Source organism: Emydura macquarii, unplaced genomic scaffold (assembly GCF_026122565.2).
Source record: "Emydura macquarii macquarii isolate MOO-44397 ecotype Brisbane River unplaced genomic scaffold, CSIRO-AGI_Emac_v2 contig_3477, whole genome shotgun sequence".
Lineage (NCBI taxonomy): Eukaryota > Metazoa > Chordata > Testudines > Chelidae > Emydura > Emydura macquarii.
Window position 1 is genome coordinate 724423 of NW_027133614.1, and position 20464 is coordinate 744886.

General features: G+C 47.0%; 1 protein-coding gene across 1 annotated transcript in view; it reads left to right on the forward strand.

Annotated features, from left to right (window-relative positions):
• LHX4 (LIM homeobox 4) overlaps positions 1 to 11485 on the forward strand; it is a 51785-nt gene extending 40300 nt beyond the window's left edge. Inside the window, exons 4-6 of the mRNA XM_067535173.1 lie at positions 8062 to 8216; positions 8887 to 9058; positions 11032 to 11485. Of these exons, the coding sequence (XP_067391274.1) occupies positions 8062 to 8216; positions 8887 to 9058; positions 11032 to 11426 (722 nt within the window). The 3' untranslated portion in view covers positions 11427 to 11485. The remainder of the gene's footprint in view (positions 1 to 8061; positions 8217 to 8886; positions 9059 to 11031) is intronic.
• Positions 11486 to 20464: the final 8979 nt, after the last annotated feature.

Below are 20464 nucleotides of genomic sequence, written 5' to 3' on the forward strand. Positions count from 1 at the left end.
GAATGGATGTGAAAAACCAGGCTGGGGGAGGGAGGGTGAGAGCAAGACTATAGATCACAAACCAGTAATGAATCCACAGAGACTTCCCAATTGTGCCTGACTGAAATTAAAACTGAACTTGTCTTTAATGGATTTCTTGTTGACAAGCCCTGACTTCTCATTAATTAAGGACTCTATTTTGACCTAATCAATTTGGTTAGGGTGATGCAATGCCTATTTGTGCTGGGGGGCCATGAATTTAATGTTACTCAAATTCCATTATTGACTCCCAGAGCTATAGCTGGACTCCATGTCACAGAGTTTGACAGACCAATAGCCAGTAGGAAAGAGAGCGGGACAGGCACAAAGTTTCCTGTCTGAAACGCAGGTGCCTTTGTGCTGATTTCAGTGGAATTTCACCTGCGTATCTGAGAGGAAGGCTGGGCTCGTGGGTCTGGAGCCAGAGTTGTACGTGGTTTTGTTATCAAAGGAGAGAGGTTCTTCAGACAAGAGGCTTGTTCTTTGCCGGTCTCAGTCAATGCAGCTGAATGCTAATTCCCATCAGCCAGGTGGATCCACAGGCTGCTAGCATCTAGCTTTATTGTCAAAACCAAACATGGCCCCTCTGAGCTTGTAGCATTATTTCTGAGGGCCTCCACTGCCTTTGTTTGGAAAAACACACCACTGCAGTCTACCAGCCCGGCCATGTTTTGGGCACTAAGGCTAGAAAAAATTCATTGCCACCACAGGTTAGGCACATATTTGGTGGTCATCACCGGGGTGGATGGAGATGCTGGAAGTAGTGTAAAGTTTTTCTATATCACATAATGTTTAAATTTTATCAAGTATCGGATCCGAAAAAAATAAGAAAATCACCAAAAGGGCCATAGCGCATAGAAATGTAGTTTAATTTTGACCAAAATTGGCAGAAAGTTTCTTAATACAATGGATCATGCAACTAGGTACTCAAAATAGTACAGTTTTGGAAAGCATGGGAAATATTTAGCCTCAGGTGATATATTTTATGCATGTTCCTATACTTTTTTTGCCTTCAGTTAAAGCAAAAGTCTGTAGTCACATGACAGTATAAGCTTGTTTGTACCATGTAATACATCACAATATTTGTCATTATTTCTACAATGTACTGATTGGAGACAAGTTTTTCTATCTACTATTTTTACAACGTTATGCAGATAATAAGCCCTCTACCTCCTCATTATAAAACATATATTTTTGATGTTCTCCGCTCAGCTGGAGACATATGTCTAATGCCCACATGGTATAACTGTAAATATCTTCGTAATATCACTGAATACAATACACGAAAACTACTTATATAACAGTAATGACTCTTATTTGACAGTCCTTCTACTGTCTACAGTGAACATATTGTGTGAATGACAAAGTATACTATGTATTCTTATGTAAACCCTACCTATAACTATGACCTCCGGAATATGACCAACAAAATAGTCTCAGCAATTTGCAGATAGTTGACCCATTTCTACTCCCCCTCAGAATCTGTATCTGCTGTGCTCAATACTGTGGTGTTATGCTTGTCATTATCACAGTTGCATGTTTCAGAACAAACCCGCTCTTCCCGGCAGCATTTGCATCACCCTGTTGCAGAAGTACTTCCACAACAATACAGCACAAAAGAGGCTGGCTTCTGGAACAGGTGGCAGTAGCATCATTTGAGGAACATGATGTCTATCCTACCACCCATCCATCATTGGCAGAGGACACTTGAAGATACTGAGCTGTTGCATGATTCCCTATGTATGACTGATAATTCGCATATTTCAAATGCTGCCTCAAGGAGGCCAGTGTTGGTGGCAGTTTCGCACGTGTTTTGTTCTTTGCAGCAGACAACTGGTAGCACACGTTAGCCGGAGCTGCTTGCTGAGTGTGCCACCGTACAATAAAGATACTAGTGAGCCATGGGGTGCTGAATCTGAAAATGCTGTAGTGGGGTTGGCCTGCAGTTACCTGCCTTCCAATCTTGCTAGTGATACTGAGCAAGGGCTACTTGATTCAGCTCCGGCTGGGTTCTGCGTTAACTCTCGGATTACGTCAAGTCTGTCCAGGCTGTGAATTCAAAGGATTGTTCCTAATTTATAAAGCCATCACTAGGCAGACGCATAGCTACCTCCTAGACTGTTGTATTATCTTGAGTGTTTTCGCTTTTTACCCTCAGCGCTGCTCACACTCTAGGTAATAGGATCAAGTTTATAAATGACAGCATACAGGTAGGTTACTGACACACCACAGCTGATATTTCACACTTGTTCTTAAAATGGGGAAAAATACATTTTTCTTTTGCACATAGCTAAGGGGGAAATTGAGCAGTATCGCCACAGAAGGTATCTCAGCAGACTTCCTCTGATCTGACCAACATACAGCTCCAAAACCCACTAATCCCCAGCGTGCTTAGACTTTCACTGTGGTGACGTTGCTGGGAGCAGGGCCTAGAATGCCAGCAGGCACAAGAGATGCACGAAGACTGCAGTAGCATGTCTATTTAAAGTGCTCTAACAGACAGGCTGATTGGTTTGGATAGTTGTATGCTCCTAGAAGGACTTGGGTATGAATAGTGGTGCCAGTCTGGGGTCATGGTCAAGGGGCTCCCTTCCTCTCTTGGCAAATGACCTGTGTTAATTTTAAAGTGTTTCAAAATGCAAATGCAGAGCCAGACAGCCTGCTCTGCCAGTTGAAGACCCAGAATAGCAATGTTGGGGGTTTTCTGGTGAACAGTACCTTCCCCTGCCCCCTGACCTGGTTTTACAAGGAGGCGGGGGACTCTGCAGAGAACTCCAGCAGCACTGAGGCCCTCTATGGGGACTCAACTGGGATATGGGAAATTCCACTCTGCCTGAGCACAGCACGTGCCCTTGTCACTGGGCTGTTGGGAACAGCTGTGTCACTTTTCACTGGGGCACAGAAAACATGCACAGCACTCTTTTGTCTCCAGGGTCAGGATAATCACCTAGGCTGTGGGAGAGCCCCAGGTCAAATTCCTTCTCTGCAAAGGCGTTTGATCAGGCATCTCCCACCTCTCCGGGTAGTTACCCTGGAGGGAGAAAATGCCTGGTCAAACTTTGTCTTAACAAGCAGAGGGGGAGATTTCTCACAGCCCAGCTGAGTAGCCTAGCCACTACATTATAGCGTGATTTGGTGGCCCAAATGGTATTTAATGAATGTAGACCAGCTTCAGCAAGCAAGCAAGACTGAAAGCCCCCTAATCAGTGTATTCTTGTCACCTAAGGCTTAGAGCCAGGCTCCAGGGCAGAACAGCCAATGCCCCCCCCACCCCACCCAGAAAGGGATGGCTGAGGTTTACTACTTTTTAAGCCTATTGATAACACATTGCTTGATCTAGTTAACGCCCTCTCGTCCCCCCCTCCCCCATTTACAGTACCAATATTAAACAAATTGGAGTGGGTGTCTGCCGGAAGTTTATGCTTATTTATCATGCTCCATGCAGGTTCCCAGCGGCTGAAGAGGTGGTATGTGCTACTCAGGCTTCCCGGGTCTCTTGGACTCCCCAGGGTGATTACTAATGAACCTGGGAAGCTGACTAGCAGATATCTCCTCCTCAGCTCCCTGGGAACCTGCATGGAGCATAATAAATTGGCTCAGGGGAGGGGGCGGAGCGTGTGAGCTGTGGGGTTCCCAGGGGACGGGGATGTGGAGGAGAGGAGGGACAGGACAAGCAGTGGCCAGAAGGAGGGAGGGACGCATGCTGTGAGCAGGGGGGGGAGGGAGATGACAGTGGTAGGGCGGGGCCTGCGGCAGAACAGGGGATAGAGTGTGGTCAGGGCTGCATGGAGAAGAAGTGGGACAGGGACTGAGCCAGTCCAGGGCTTAACTACCCTTTAGTTAGAAAGTTTTTCTTAATAGCTAACCTAAATCTCCCTCACTGCAGATTAAGCCCATAACTTTTTGTCCTTTCTTCAGTGGACATGAAGAACAAATGATCACTATTCTCTTTATACCAGCCCTTCACATGTTGGCAGACTAGTATCAGCTTCTCCCCGCGTCTTCTTTTTTCAAGACTAAACAGGCCCAGTATTTTAAACCTTTACCTCAGCTTTCTTGATGTCATCAGTTATTAGCTCTCCTTCCCTGCTAAGTAGATGGGAGTTAGGCACATAAATACCTTTGAGGATCTGGGCCTTATCTTTCTTTCATCTTTTTCTTGCTTCCAATGTATTTAAAGAACCTCTTCTTATTGCCTTTTATGTCCCTTGCCAGATGTACTTGGTCCACATTGCAGGCAAACAGCGCTGTGACTGTAAGGAAGCTGAGACTGGGCATGCCACAAGCAGATAGCCCTGAGACCAGAGGAGGGATTGCTGCGAATGGGCATGCTTGGTTCATACCACAGACACATCAGTACAAGAGAGCTGAGAATGGGCTTTCTTTGTGAATGCTACAAGCATTGAGATCAGGGTGGGGGATGCAGAATCGACACCACCAGTGCAGGCCCCTGCCTCACACCCAGGACCAGGATGGAGAATTGAGAACAAGCAGTCTCAAGGCATGCAATAGACATGGAAGCCTGAGACTGGGGGTTAGGGTGTCCCAAGGGGGGTACGTGAGAGGTGTTCTGGAGCTCCCTTCCCCCATGCTCCTGCTACTTGGGGAGGGGATATGGAGAGAAGAGCTCTAAACTCCTTCTCCACCCACTGCTCTGGGTGTTCAGCTGCTGTCTTCAGCCATCTTTTTTCCCCCATACCACTGAAAGCTGAAGTAGCATCACATCCAGTGGCAGCATGACCTGGCAGCACAAGACACATGTCCCTTCCCAGTTCCACAGCCACTCCGTGCATGGGAGCAAATCTCTTCTTTTTGCCAACCCCAGTTTTGAAAAAGAATTAATCTACTCCAAGAATAGAGCAACGTTCTGAGCACACAGATGCAACATCTGAGTCCAAGTGCCACATCAGCACCTTATTTACTCTGGGTGTTTGCTTTGCATGAGCAACATGCATGAATCTGCTTCCTTGAGATCTGACTTGAGTTCTGTTATTGCAGAATGGTTGCTACGCACTACTTTCTCTGCATGTGTGATGTTGTGAAACCTACCAGCAAGGTATATTTCATGACGAGGTGCCAATCTCTGTCTACACTTCATGATCCTGTCACTGAGTAGAAAGATTGCAATGTTTGATTTATTCTTTGCATTTGATCGTATCTTCAAGAGTTGCTTTGGTAATGGTGTGAACAGAGTGGGGTTCCAAACATCTTGCACTTGGACATTCCCCGTGCAGGCTCTCTCACCAGATTAATTCTTCATTTGCAGAATTGTCACCAACAATAGTAGTGCATTGACATTTTAGTCCAAGGATAGTATTCAGCAGCTGATCAGCCAGCACCCCAAAAGTTTTGTAATTAGCAGTATCAGTGCACACCATCTGCAGGAGCATAATGAGTTCAATAAAAGCTAATGTTGGCTCATCACATGCTGGTAGCTGAACCAATGACAGATTTTTCTCCAGCCAAGATAGTGTGTGGCTCTTTTGTGTCTTTCTCAGAGATTCATCCAAGCTGAAGAGGGACAAGTGCCAGCTTATACTTCATCAAACCTTGGATATCAACATCTCTGGACTGGGCAATAACTGTCAGTTTGATAAATATCTGACAATCAACAGTTATTGATTGTGCTGTCTGCTTCTTCTTTTGTTCACTTGTTTTGTTGAGATTCCCAAATGATATGAGATTAGGCCTTTTTATGGGATCCAAGAGGTCAACATCACCCCTTTCCAGCTTCCTGGTTCCAAACTGCTTCATTTCTTGTGTGCCAGTCTCTCTCATCATGCACAAACCTTCTGCAATTTCAGGTGGGGCCTCAACAGACATGGCAGTGTTCACAAGTGGCTGTCTGTTGTGTGGGCTTGTTCCAGGTTCTATGCTAAAAGGATTTGTCATTCTTTTTGTCACAAAATTTAATATCTTGGGCAGCAATTTCATCTCCAGCCATGTGCTCTGTGGCAGCTTCTTTGTGGAGCTCTGTTGATGAAGGCTGCACCCACTCATTTGTTTTGCTATAGCTGTTACAGCTGCCTTAAAATGTGCCGTCAGGTAACCCTTGGTCAGGGCCTTATGTTTTGTACAAAGATGCCGATGATTCCTACAGTCTTTAGGCATGATATATATCTGGCGTCTCCTCCTCCAGAAGTCTGGCTTCTGCTCTATTTACACAACCCCATCTAGCATAATTCATATGACCACAATGGAAGTCAAGTGGGATCATCTCCGCAAATATCCCAAGCTCCATGGACTTGTTATCGTCTCTCTTTGCTGCTATGTGATCCGTCAGTGGTTGGGAGAAATCTGTTACATAGTTTTCCCAGGACGGAAATGTATCTGAACAGTTTTTTCCTTGGGTAATGCAAGTGCTTGGGCACTTGTTCATCAAGTCTGCCAGAGCATTCTGTGTTTTCACTGTTTCCTCTGTGTGCTTGTTCCACATCTTCAAATGCTTCAATGCGTGTTCAAGGTTTCTCCAAGATGTGTCTCTTTTCATCTTCTGTGAGAACATCATTGTTCACAGAATCACCAAGTGCCATCCACTTCAAGCGATTCATCAATGCATTCATGGGTTTGTGGATTCTAATGCCACGGTTATATGCTTTCCCTCAGAGCATGGCTGATGGCTGAAGCACCAGAGATGCTGGCTTCCACAAGGATGTCTTCAAACCCACTTTTCTGTATCACACTGCCTGTATCACCCACGAAATTAATTGCACGATGCATGCCTCCCATCTCAAGGTGGTCATCACGAAATCTGTTTTGATTCCTCCATTTAAACAACTGTACTTTGCAGTACTTTGCTTCACCATACACGACATAGGTCCAGTCTTGGCCCAGAGAGTGGAACATATCCTGAAAATGTTTCATCATGATGTACATTGTGTTAACATCAGTTGCCAATGAAGGAACCACAGGACAGTAGCCAATATTAATAAAATCAGTCAAGTCTACAAATAATGACAAATATTTTGATGTATAATATGGTACAAAAAAGCTCATACTGTCATGTGACCATGGACTTTTGCTTTGATCAAAGGCAAAAAAGTACCAGAAAATGTATAAAATATATTACCTGGGGCTAAATATTTCCCAAACTTTCTGAAATAGTACTAGTTTGAATACATAGTTGCATGATCAGTTGTATTTAGAAGCTTTCTGTCAATTTATGTTGCTTCAAGTTATGGCCCTTTTGGTGACTTTCTGATTTTTCTGGATGCCTGATAAACACTATGTGATATAGAAAAACGACATCATTTCCAGCATCTCCCTCCACACTGGTGATGAACACCAGATATCTGCCTAACACACGGCAGCAATGAACTTCTTCTAGCTGATGGGTTACCCTAACTCATTAATGAGACCCCTTTTTTAAAGCTGGCTGGTAGGCTACTGCACTTTTAAAATGAGGCAAGGTTGTTTATATTGGAAGGGAAGGGATTAAAATGGTCTCAGATTCATCCTTAGGATAGGAAGGATGGTCAGTGGTTAGGATTCAAGATGGGGACTCAGCAGACCCACGTTCAGATCCCTGCTCTGCTACGAAATTCCCATGTGGGCAAGTCACGTAGTCCCAGATCTTTTCATGCTCAGTGAAATCAATGGGAGTTAGGCACCTAAATACCTTTGATGATTTGGGCCTTAGCCTCTCTGTGCCTCAGTTCCCATGCTGTACAATGGGAATAATAGCACTGCCCGGCTTCCCAGGAGTGCTGTGAGGATAAATACGTCACAGAGTGTGTGGCACTCAGATACAAGGTAAATGGGGGTGCCAGATAAGGACCTTGGATAGATTCTCCCTATTGAGAGAGGAGCATGGCATGCCATGACACCATGTCCTTGGAGACTTGGCAGGCCATGTTCTACCAAGATAAAATCACTGATCAACAAGAGCTGAATTTTGCAAGCCTCCACCCCCAGCTGCAGCTAAAGCCAATTAAAATCAATTGCGTCTTGCTTTAGATGTTAACATTCCTTCTGTGCTGGTCATTGACAGGCTGCTATTTCACACTGTCTGTTCCAAACTGGTAAAAAATTGTTCTGTTCCAGATGATTCAGAAGCTGGAGCCAAGAGGCCACGAACCACCATCACCGCCAAACAGTTGGAAACGTTAAAAAATGCCTATAAGAACTCCCCCAAACCCGCCAGGCACGTGCGGGAGCAGCTGTCCTCGGAGACAGGGCTGGACATGAGGGTGGTGCAGGTGAGACCACGGCAGTTGAAGTATTTTTCCATTCCCTCCTGATCTGACCAAGCCAAGTTGCGGTGTGCACATCACGTTCCCCTTGCAGCGCATAATCTTTACCCTGAATTCCAAGGCAGCATGGAAGGAAGGCAGGCCAGGAAAGCTGGCTAAGCAGCAAGGCCCCCATCCTGTGACTGACAGCATGCGCACTCCCCCAGTGACTTCCATGGGGCTCCCATGGATGCCTCTGTCCACTGCCACGCTCACAGCACAGGATTGAGACCCACGAAGCTCAATCTCCCTTCTTATCGGCAGTAAGGCGTGAATTAGATGGGAGTTTGCAATGTCACATCACCAAGGCGACCTGCCATGGGGTGGGAGCAGCTGACCCACGCTGTGGGCCTGATACCGGTGCTGAGCCTGGGGGAAGTTTGGATACAGAACTGGATCCAGCTTGGTGGCTTCCATAAGATATATCCAGCCTCAGAGTAGGGCGAGGCAAGGCTCTGAATCCTCAGGCCTTGGCTTCCTACGCTGCTGGGGAACTGGGTGCCTGGGTCTGAACCATCCTGAACTTTGGGGAGGTTCTGATCCAGCCCTGAATGTTTCTGCCCAGGCCTGTCTTTTCTCCAAGCACATGCTCCTTTCAGTGCCTTCTGGGACTCTGTCTCTCCCTCTGTTGCTCCAGGTTTGGTTTCAAAACAGGAGGGCCAAAGAAAAACGGCTGAAGAAGGATGCTGGGCGGCACCGCTGGGGCCAGTTCTACAAGAGCGTGAAGAGGAACCGCGGGGGCAGCAAGCACGAGAAAGAGAGCTCTGCTGAGGACTGCGGGGTTAGTGACAGTGAGCTGAGCTTCCGAGGTGAGCCTGGCAGGAAGGGCTGGGAGCGTGAGGGTGGGAAGACGTGGATTGTAGCAAAGGGCAGGCCTCGGGGTCTTCCTGAGGAGTGGGATGACTTCCTGCACTTAAGCACAGCTTGGGATCCCCACATTGGGGATAAAAATGCCTGGATTTCTCTTGCACCAGAAATGGGAATGATCCTTGAAACCATTGTCCCAGCTGAAGACATCCAAATTCACCTCATGGCTGGTGGCTTGTTGGGGCTTTTTGCAATAGAGGAAAATGATGAATTGTTGTCCTGTGTCATGCACAGCTAGAAAACCTCTAGCACCGGAGTTAAGAACTGACACACACCTGTTAAAGGTGTCAGTAATAGGTGTGTGTCAGTTCTGAGATCCAGTGCAGCTCACAGGGGAACTTACCAAAGGAAGAGCTGCCGTGCTGGCCTCGACCAATGGTCCCTCTAGCACGGTGATGGTGGCCAGTGCACTAGGGGATGCACATCACTGTGTAACGTAAGATTATGAAGGGAAATGTTTTCCTCATCCCAGCTGGTGATCAGTCCATGCTTTGAGGCCTGATAGCCCATGAAATGTGCATCTTAGCTAATGTCACTGGCAATATGATTTGTAGCTGCATGAATGGCTGGTCTCTGCTGGAAACTCACCAGCCGCAGTAAGTTAATAAACTACCCCAAGGACCAACACACAGACACATTCAGGCTGGCCCAGCTCAGTGGAATTGGACCCTCTTCCATGATAGCGGGATTTGGCTGTAGCGTTTCAGCTCTTTAAGACTCCGTGGAGCAGCCTGACAGCTAATGGAGCGGTTTCCACAGAGACAGTGTACAGGAGGACTTGAAAAAGGAGGGTGTGACAGCCCCCACCTGGGCTGATACACTGGAAATTGAACCAGGATCCTCTAGAGCTCAGACCATAAGTCTCTACAGCTCAAACTAAACAGGCAGGCTCTGTGGGCTGGGCACAGAGGGGGACATGTGATCAATGGCTTGCACAGGCACCTCTGGCATCCCGGGCCTTTCTTCAGGGAGTTCTCCAGCCAGGTCCTAACACCCAAATAGGCGTTTGCAGTGTAAATGCAACAATCACTATGGACTGTTTAGACCACTGTTATACCATTAGTGGATAGGTTATATCTGATTAAAAGAATCATGGCTACTGTATAGGCCTGGACAGAAACCTATTCCCTGCTGTGCCCCTGTATTTCTGATCAGTCAAAACCCAGGATTTTAATGGAAACCATTTGGAAAATAACATTTAAGCAAATATTTAACCACAGTTTATCTTTAAAAATTATTCCTGTGAATTATCGCAGCAAATATACAAGTCACAGAAAATAATCTGATTATTTATGGTTTAGTGAGAGTCAGTTATGACTCCCAAACTAGTTTGTAGTGCCTTTGTATAAAGCCTGGTCAATAATTAGTTTACGATGCCCTTTGTGAGGGAGAATGCATCTGGCGTGACTCAAGAGACCTTCACAAAAAGTGGCTGTTATCTGCCACCAGCTTTCATATGACTGAAGAATAAAGATTTAAAATAATCATGTCTCGTGTTCAGCTGTACAAAAGGCACTACAAGCACAGAGGAAGGTTTGTGGGGTTAGCAAAAGGGTAAAAATAAGATGTGGTACCATTCAGATTTTATTCCTGACTGGTTGCAATAGTTACTATGGCTAAATGCTAATCAGAGTCAACAGAGCACACATGCAGCTGATGTAAATTGTCATAGCTCTATTGCAATGGAGCTTCCCCAGCTTGTGGCAGATGAAAATCTGACTCAGTATACTTTACAGCTGGTCTTCTGTGAGAGCATTTTCTTTTGGTGTGTGCTCTGTTGTCCCAGCTCGTTCCTGATGTAACCCCACTGACTTCAGAGGAATTACACAAGAGATGCATTGGGCCCTGAATGATGAATTACTGGTGATGTTACAGAATGTTTTACACTCATAAATCAATCTTCTTTCATTCACAGAAGATCAGATCCTCTCTGAGCTTGGCCACACCAATAGAATTTACGGCAATGTTGGGGATGTTGCTAGTGGACAGTTAATGAATGGAAGCTTCTCCATGGATGGGACAGGACAATCTTATCAGGACTTAAGGGATGGAAGCCCCTATGGAATTCCTCAGTCTCCATCCTCCATATCATCCCTTCCTTCCCATACTCCATTGCTCAATGGCCTGGATTACACAATGGACAATAATTTAGGAATTATAGCACATGGAGGGCAGGGGGTGAGCCAGACACTAAGAGCAATGGCTGGGGGACCAACCTCTGATATTTCTACAGGAAGCAGTGTAGGCTATCCAGACTTTCCAACAAGTCCTGCCTCTTGGCTTGATGAAATGGATCATCCTCCTTTTTAAGCATCTCCCACCACCCACCCCACCCCACTTGTTCTTTTGGCCTGAAAGTGTGCTCAAAATATCAAAAGAGACAACAAGCGACCTTCAAGAACCCTAAACATACCGCACTGAAAAATTTCCATTATTTTCAATGGGAATCCACCACTGGTTCCTGGAGGGTTGTGAGACGCTAACGTGGTATTTGTTTTCCTTTTTCTTTGGCGAGTGAGAAGGTAGGAGACAGCCTTCTGAACCCAGCACACTGGCATACAATATTCTAGTATTCGGAGTCTAGTTTTGCAGGCTCATAGTAAAAACAAACTAATTGACTCTCTCCAGGTCAAAGATTCTTTGCTCATGAGTGCTTTTGAAGCATATCTGGGCTGACTCAGCAGATCTTGGCCATTAGGAACTCCATGTCAATTGGCATTCTCTTACTTGGAGTTTAACAAATTATAAATGCCTCCAAAACCTTTGCCCTTATCAGGAATTGCCTGAGCATGGGCAGTTGACCTGACCTTGCCCGTAGATATGGAAATGCAGCATTTCCAAAGCCATACCACGCTTACTAAGCACTACACCTTTGCCACGGGCAGGGATCTGATCCTAAAGGGCAGAATAAATAATGACAACCATGGGGGGAAAGTTATCAAGATTGCTCAATATAAAAATGTGATTTTCCTCCCTTTCCCACTGAATATTAATATTGGCTATTTGTCTGGTTGGGTACAAAGGTTCATGAATGTGGTTGAATGGCTGTTAGGCCAAGGTTCAGTCCTACTGCAATCATGGGGTCAAAGTACTAGACAGGTACAATGGGTGAAAGCTGTCCATGTACAGGGGGCCAGCATGTGGGCTACATGCCACTTAAGCCCGCAACACAAGGCTAAGTGGTGCAAAGACTTTGTACTGGCCCCTCTGCATAAGGGATTGTGTTAGAACGTGTTATCCACTCACTGACTGTCACGTTTAAAACCACGTCACTGCTGACGACTAAACCCACTGGGAAACTGACCATCATCAGCTGGTATGATTCTAACCCCAGCAGTCCTTGTCCACACTGAGTGCTAACTCATGTTTGACATTGTTACTGTTTATGTTACAGTAGGTCCCATTATGCCATGTGCTGTACATCCAGACCCTGTCTCAGCAAGCTCTCAGCACAACCTGTGGGAGGAGAAGTAGGTGAAGGGATGTGCCCTAAGCCACAAGGGTAATTTAATAGCAGAGTCAGCATTAGAACGCAGGTCTCTTCACTCCTAGCTTCTGCCCAATCTACCACACCCACACTGCTGCACTATCTGAGTGAGGACATGTTATGATGAGATACATTGTCCCACTGCAGACAGTCCCTACGTGATTTCATTCTTCAGTCCTTGAGTAAGGTCAACCGGAGTTTGTCCCTGGGAGGTGATTCAAGACATCTCCCGATGTTCATTTTCCACCTGGCTGGTGCATAAACTAATATTTTTTTGCCTTTGGTAGGCGACCATGTGGTGCTCCCTCCCCACCAGAAAAAGCTCCTTGACCCCTGCTGATCAGCCAGCAAGTCAAACAGGGAGCATACAAACCATGGAGAAAGAGTAACGGCAAGACAATCAGTAAAGTTAAATGTTGGTGAGGACGAAGATGAGTTCTCAAAGCCAGCTAGTGCATGATTCATTTGGAGGCGCCTGCTGTACAAGAGACAGCCAAGCCATCTTCTATTTTCCAGGGTTATTTTCAGTGATGGGGTTTCAATGTGATTCCACTCTGCCAAGATCTCTGCAGTAGCAAGGTAAATACTGTAGAACTGTTTCTTTTAGTGCAAGAGAAGGTGGGTGCCTAGTCACAAGAGATTATTATCCTGCTTCCTGAGGAAATGGGACTGCTTGATTAATTTACAGCCAATATCTCCTCATCGACTGTTTAGTTCAGAAGCCTGGCTCTGATGAAGGGTGGAACTGGTTCTGCCTACTCCACCACCGGTGTGTTTGCCCATAGGCTTCATGTCACCAGGAAGTGACCCCCAAACTGCGTTTGTCTCAGAAATGCAGGAGAGCGCATGGATGTTCTAAAAGCAGCTGGCTCTGCAGATGTTACAGTGCTCTTTGCTTGGGGAAGAAGATGCTGAGAATCAAATATGGGGTGCTGCAAGGGAGAAGCTAACCTGAGAGGGGCCATGCACTTAACTCCACCCTCATCTGGAAATCTTGACACACACACTGATGTTTCCCCAGGTTCTGATAGGATCTTGCAAACACATACACGTCAGCAGAAGCCCTAGTGCCTCTTCTCCACAGCCTGCAGCGTTAGAGGAGCTGGAAGTAGGTGAGCTGTGGCTGAGCATCCCAGCCCACAACACACGTGCAACACAACAGGTCAAAGATGTTCGGTGACGCTTCCTCTCCTGGGATTTCTCTGAAACTTTGAGCTTTTATTTTGGATGAAGGTGGTTTTGTGTCCATTCCTCCTCAAACATCCTGTCTGGGGGCCGGTCAGGTAGGCTGGAATCATTGGAGACACTGACGTAGGTAAAGAGGAAAGGTCTTTATTGGTACAGTCTGGTTTATTATTATTAGATTGTAAGCTCTTCAGGGCATGGACTGCATCTTTCTATCAGTCTGTACAGCACCTGGCACCTGTGAATGATTAATAATAATGCTTGGAGGCAAATCCAGACCAGCTGGATCTTCTCTCCTCCACCATCATGGCCAGCCCTCACTGACTTTGCTGGATCTCACAGATCATCTGCCACACACTGAACATCCCCTGCTGGGTGGCCCCTGTCACCTGAGCATTGAAGTACACCCTGCGGTTTCACATATGCACACCTGCTGCACACCTTGCAAATGAAGCTCTCATGGCAGGAGAAGCCGTGGCAGGGATTTCCCAGAATGATCCAGAGCGCCCTTGTAGCTGATTTGGCGAGCTGGTAAATGGCTCTGGCTGCCCAGCTTTTGTTGTTGAAAAGCTTTTGCTGCCTGCAGTATTTCAGCTGCGTCGCTCGCAAGGGGATACTCTCGTTGCTGTAAACCCGACAGCAGCAATGCCAATTCACCTCTGGTCCTAAAGCAATCCTCTTGGTGGAAGCCAAAACGTGGCCTACCTAAACAACATGTAATGGCCGAGGGGGGAACCTGAATTGCCTTTGGATAAGTGTCTTTAACAAAACACATGTATTTGTGTTTCCAAGGGCCTTATGATGAGGAAAATTACTCTAAAAATGGCAGCTGGAGGGTCCATATCCAGAGGCAGATTCCTTTGTGCTGCCAGAGCAGCTGGATCTGGCCAGCTTTGAATTCCTCAGCATGGAGGGAGTTTTCCCTGATGCAGAGCTGGCGTTCCTGGCCCGGGGCATTTTGGGTGCATGGCTGAAGCATTCTGCACGCTGCTTATCCCCAGCTGGTGTGGGGTCCCTTGGGGGGCTGCTGCCTGGTGCACAGGGTACAGCAGCCCATGAGCTGATAAGATCTGCCCAAAGACTCAAAGTCTCTATGACCAGCTCCCTGATGGCCCTCTCCTATCCCACATCCCCTGCTGCAGCTATGATGACTAGATACTCAGCACAGCAAAGGGTTAGGAAAGAGGCAGAGGGTAGCTAGAAAAGCAGCTGGTGGAGGGCATGTATGTGTACAACATCCCATCCCCTTCTGTCACGTACCATCGCATATCTTTCTCTGGCTACTCAGCATTCGGGTTCCACCCGCTCGGCCTGGCATCGCAGTAACTTGTGCGGTTGAAAGGGTGCTAAGTACCCAACCCAGTTCCCATTGAAGGCAATAGAAAGATGCTAATTGACTGCAGTGGTGGTTGGCTTGGACCATGCGGCTGAATGGGAATCTAACTTATGCAGCACCTCTGGACTAGCCCCTTAGTCTTTCTGGGGCCTCCCCATGAGATTTGCTCAGCTGGAATCAAAAGCCAGCACTGAAAACTCAGCTTACCTCCCACAAGCAAGTATCACAACAGAGCTGGGCTTTTCCTGACTCTTCTAGTGCAATGATCCTGCTGGCTGAAGGGAGTGATCATGCCTCAGGAATCCCACACGCTCTCCCAGCTCAGCCGTTCTAAACGGGAACCAAGCATTATTCATCATGACACAATAAGCAGACAGGATCTAATGCCCGAGCATATGCAGATCGGCTGAGTGTGTTGGTGCCATTTTCACACTCAATTTTCTGAACGTGTCCATGTGCAAAATGGTTTCCTCATATCTCTTAAGGAACAGGGTAGATACAATATATATTCATTGTAATTTATTAAAATTAACTTTTGTGGCGGGAAAGGCGTGCTGAGTCACCCACCGTTATCACTGAATAACTCGTAGTTTTCATGTTAAAAGGGAACATTACACTGCAGTTGTTAGGACAATGATCTATTACTGGTAGGACAGTAGTGCTTAGGGTGCATTATTGCAGTTTTAACTTGGCAGGAATGAATTTAAAAAACAAAAGCCAGGGCTTCCCCAAACCACCAGTCTTCTGTCCTCCCTCTGGGGGCTACACAACCATAACTGACTACCCAACATTTTCAGCAGAGCTGGGATGGGATCACTCATGATGCTGGTGAATTAAAAAAAAGATGCAACAAAAAGGCAAGTCATTAGCAGAAATGGTGCCAGGAAAGAGAGGGGTACCATTTATGCCAAATAGGTTAGATCAAAATTAGAAAAGGAAAGACACTGTCCTTTAAATGTATTACAAGCAATAAAATGTGAGACTGGAGAGCTATACCCAAGAAATGGACAGTGCCACTGTACAATAAAAAGTTGAGCAGGTTAAAGCACGGAGCGGCTCCAGCCTGGAACATAGAAGTATCAGGAAATAACGGGGCTAAGATGTTCAGCCCTGGCTGGGGAATTTAACCACCCTCTATTAATGTTACATAGTGTCACCACCCCCTAAATGGCTATGAAAATCTCAGCCTGCCTACGTAGCATTGAGTTGCATTTGGCTGTAACATCGCATGTCTGCTGTAGTGATTCAAATGGTGCTGGAAGGTGGGTGTAGGGGCAAGTTTGACAGACAGGGGAAAGTAACATGCCAGTTTGGTACTCTTTGTGGATCAAATGCAGCCCTGGATATAACAGTCTCTGCAATCAATGGGAGCTGTGCGTGCTGATGGAAGGGCTAGCTTTGATCCTAGGAATGCCGGGGTTAGTGTGACATTCATGTGTTTGTGTGCGAGCACTGGGGTACAGCTACGCTGAAGTTGGAGGGGAGATAACCCAAGATAGCTTTCATCCACTTAGTGTGTGTAACAGTAGCAGGAAAGATGCAGTGGCATGGGTTTGCAACCCAGGTGTGCACCCAGGGCCCCTGGTGGGCTTTTTCTGAGACAGCTAGCCCGGGCCAAAGCCTACCCTGCCAAGTTGCCATTACCATTGTTCCCCCTCCCAGCTACATTAAAGCTGCCCGTACATCAATCGCACTTTTAGCTGTAGTGTATCCATACCCCTACATGCTCTGGTTAGTTGATGTTCCTGTGCCCCCTCTTTCCTGGGGGATTCAGTGGAAATGATGCTAAAATGGTGTAGAATCTAATCAGGAATGAGATCCTCTCGCTAGCTGATCTTTTTAAAAACCCTCCTAGGTCTTTTAGCGCCGGCATACAATTCTTTATTACGTTCCAAAGAACAGTTCAGACAAAACGATAGTAAGGTTGTCTTTGTCTATTGAATGCCTAGCGATCTCTGGGTGGATTTTCAAAAAGGCCTAGATTCTGAGCAGCACAGATCCCATTGCCTTTCAATAGGCTGTGTGCTCCTCAGGGGCTTTCAGAAATCCCACCCTCTGGCTCCAGCTTTTGTTTTAGGTGCCCCTTAGTGGCAGGTTGCAGCCCTTGTAGAGTGCGCCCACAGAGAGCCAGATGAGTGCAGCTTTCACCATGAGCCACTCGCGTGGCTTGTGGCCAACTGAAAACTCCCTGCGCATCGCAACTTCTTACTCCAGGCTCCCGGCATTGGAATTTGGCTGATGCCTATAGGAAGGATTACAGCCTGGTATAAATAACCCCTGCCCCTCAACCAGAAACTGCAGCAACTAAGCACACAATAATCTCTCCCCCACAAGTGGCCCCGGCATAGTCAGATCCTCAGTACAAGCACTCTGGTGCATTCTGGTCTAATGTAGGGCATCCCATTGTCCACAGCTCTGTGCTCTCCATCCGGCAAACACACACACCTTCCATCATGTTAGCCTTGAGCTATGGCACCATAGAACGAGCATCGCCAATCAGTGGAGGCAGGTGTGTGTGTGTGTCATTGGGGGGGAGGGGGGAGAGAGTGGATGCTCATGTTTAAACATTGCACTTTAAAAGCTGGAACCGACGGACTGAAGAAGAATTCAGTGAAGCAGAAATGGGCTGTTTTGTATTGCCTGCTGTTGAAGGATTCTGGGCATGCTGAAAACTAAGTGAAAAGCACCTCAGCAGCACACGCTCCCTCTTGTGTGGATTGCTCGGTTGGTTGTCTTTGCAATAGTTGCTCCAACCGCACTGACACAGCAACTGATGTAAAAACAGAGCTCAGCAACCCTGCTGCCACACCGCCAGGCATCAAGAAGCACATTGGCAACCCTCTGTGCTTGTGCAGGTGAACGAGAGAGCTTCCTGCCGTGAGCCGTGCCTGTGGCCATGAGCTCCCAGAGCGCCTCAGGCCTTCCCCCGAAGAGCTACACTGGCTCGCACCCAGACACCTGCTCCAGCTATGGAAGAAAGACCGAGATCAAACATAGCATCGTGGATCCCCTAGCATGGAAGCGGCTTGTGCTTTTTTTTTTTTTTTTTTTTTTATTTATTTAAAATGCAGTTTCCACCTTAGTATGGCTCCCCCGGCTCTTTTCCACAGCTCGATGCTCTGCCCTCTCCGTTCCACCACAGCCGCCCCTTGCAGTGTAAATTTTGTACAGTTCCAAAAGTGAAGTCTTGTTTCCTGGAAAAAAATAATTAAAAACTTACTTATTGCCATGTGTCTTTGGAAAACAAAACAGAACCTGGTGCGTTTCTTTGTATTATGCCTCCTGTGCGTTGGCATGAGATGTGTATGGTCAAAACAAAAATCTACATAAAATAAATACGGAAAGTTCTTTAGCAGCTGATGTACTTGCCTTTTCTTCTTCTGTATGTCTAGTTTAAATCAAGGTTCTCCTCCCCCCCTCCCCATGGACTGGAGATGAGCCATAATACTGTATTACCTTTCCCATAACACTTTTCACCCAAGGATCACAAAGAACTTCACACACACTAGTGAACTGAGCACCATCTTCTGAAGTACCTTTGGTGCTGACCACTATCAGAGACAGGATAACAGGCTAGATGGATGACTTATTTTACCCAGTCTCGCGATTCCTACGTTCCTAAGCCTCACGATACCGCTGTGAGGTAGGTGGCTATTAGTTGCCTCATATTACAGATGGGGAACCTGAGGCATGGAGAAATTGAACCTGAGATTTTCAAAAGGGAAAGGAAGTTAGGTGCCTGACTCCCATTGAGTTCCACACCTAACCTCCTGAAGTGCCTTTTCCAAGCCCAACCCCTTGCTGTCACAGTGCAATGAGAACAGGCCCCATGAATCCCAGCTTAAATGACTATTATTTTAAAACACTTTTTGTCACTGCCCAAGAGTAGCCCTACTTCACACAAGCCCCCTGCAGACAAGGCTCTGGCCAACAGGGGATGGAAGCATTGGCATGGCTGATGGGGGGAAGGGTTTGCTTGAAGAAAGGCATCTGAAGGACGGGGCGGGGGGGGAGGGGCGCGTGCACGGCGGCTGAGGACTTGGTGTCTCCTCCCGGCTGAGGGAAGAGAATGACCAAAGAACAGCATGAGTAGGGCAAGCAAGCTGAGTGCGTTGCGAGGGGCATACTATACCATACCCCTTTCTGCACCCCTCCGTCACTAGAGGCCATGAATAAATGGGCACTGACAAGCCACTGTGTTTGTAGTGCCTAGCGCAATGAGGGCTGGATCCAAGTCTGGGGCTCGTATACCTTTGCCGTCACCAACAACAGGCTGGGGCAACATTGCCTCCCTTCAACTGTCCTGCCTGCGGAGGGTCTCTTTTCGGGCCTCACTATTCACTTTAAAAACCAATCTGTCCCACATAACCCATAAAGTGGCGCATGTCCCTGCGGGCACCATCGAAGGGGCTGATGCACAGAGAGGGAAGCAAACAACTAGCAACCACATTGACCTCTGGTGTATTAGAATCGCAAGGATGGGAGCAAACAGGTAAATAGTAGAGACACTTCCCCTTTGGGCATCTAAGCTGGGATGCACAGCGAGAGTGGGGAATAAAAGTGCAAGTAAATCAGGAAGAAAATAAGACACACAAGCTATTTCATACAGTCCAAACAGCATCCTTTTCACTAGCTGTTTCCCCCTACTTTACTGGGAACATGGCACTTACTTTTGTAGCCATGGCTAGGTTTTCCCAGCTTTCCCAGCCAGAGTGGCCTTATGACGTTTCCAAATTTGTCTTGTCAATTGTGACTCCCGCTCCTTTCCCCGCCCCACCATTATCCATTCTCTCTATACAGCTCAGCTCAACTCTCAGGAGAGGGGGGATTTGATCCCCTCACTCATTATGTAACCTTGCCTGTGCTGAGAAATTAACTAATAGGATGGACATCACTGCAAACAGAAGCATCTGAGCAAGGTTCTCCCAAGCACACACTTGGAGTGCTGGTTATGAAGGGAGGCTCCTCTCTGCAGAGCTGCATGTTGCTTCCCGAGCATCAGGCAGGTTGCTTCCGCCTCCTCCTGGGCCAAACTCAGCCGTCAGCTATGCTGCTGCAATCTCACTGCCCTGAGTCGCATTTTGATGGATATCAATGAGGGCAGAGCTGGGCTGGGACTGGATATGCTGGGAAAGACATTTTGGAGGCTGGAATTTCATTTGTTTTCCAGATGGCCGTCAGTACATGGCTGGTTTGGTAAATAGCACAGAAGCAGGGGGACAAGGCCTTTATGTATCTGAAGAAGTACAAAAGATTAATAAAAATAGGCCCCGTCCCCTTCCACACCCTCCCCCCACTTCTCCCTGTCAGCTCTCTTTACTCTTATATACAGCCTCTTGC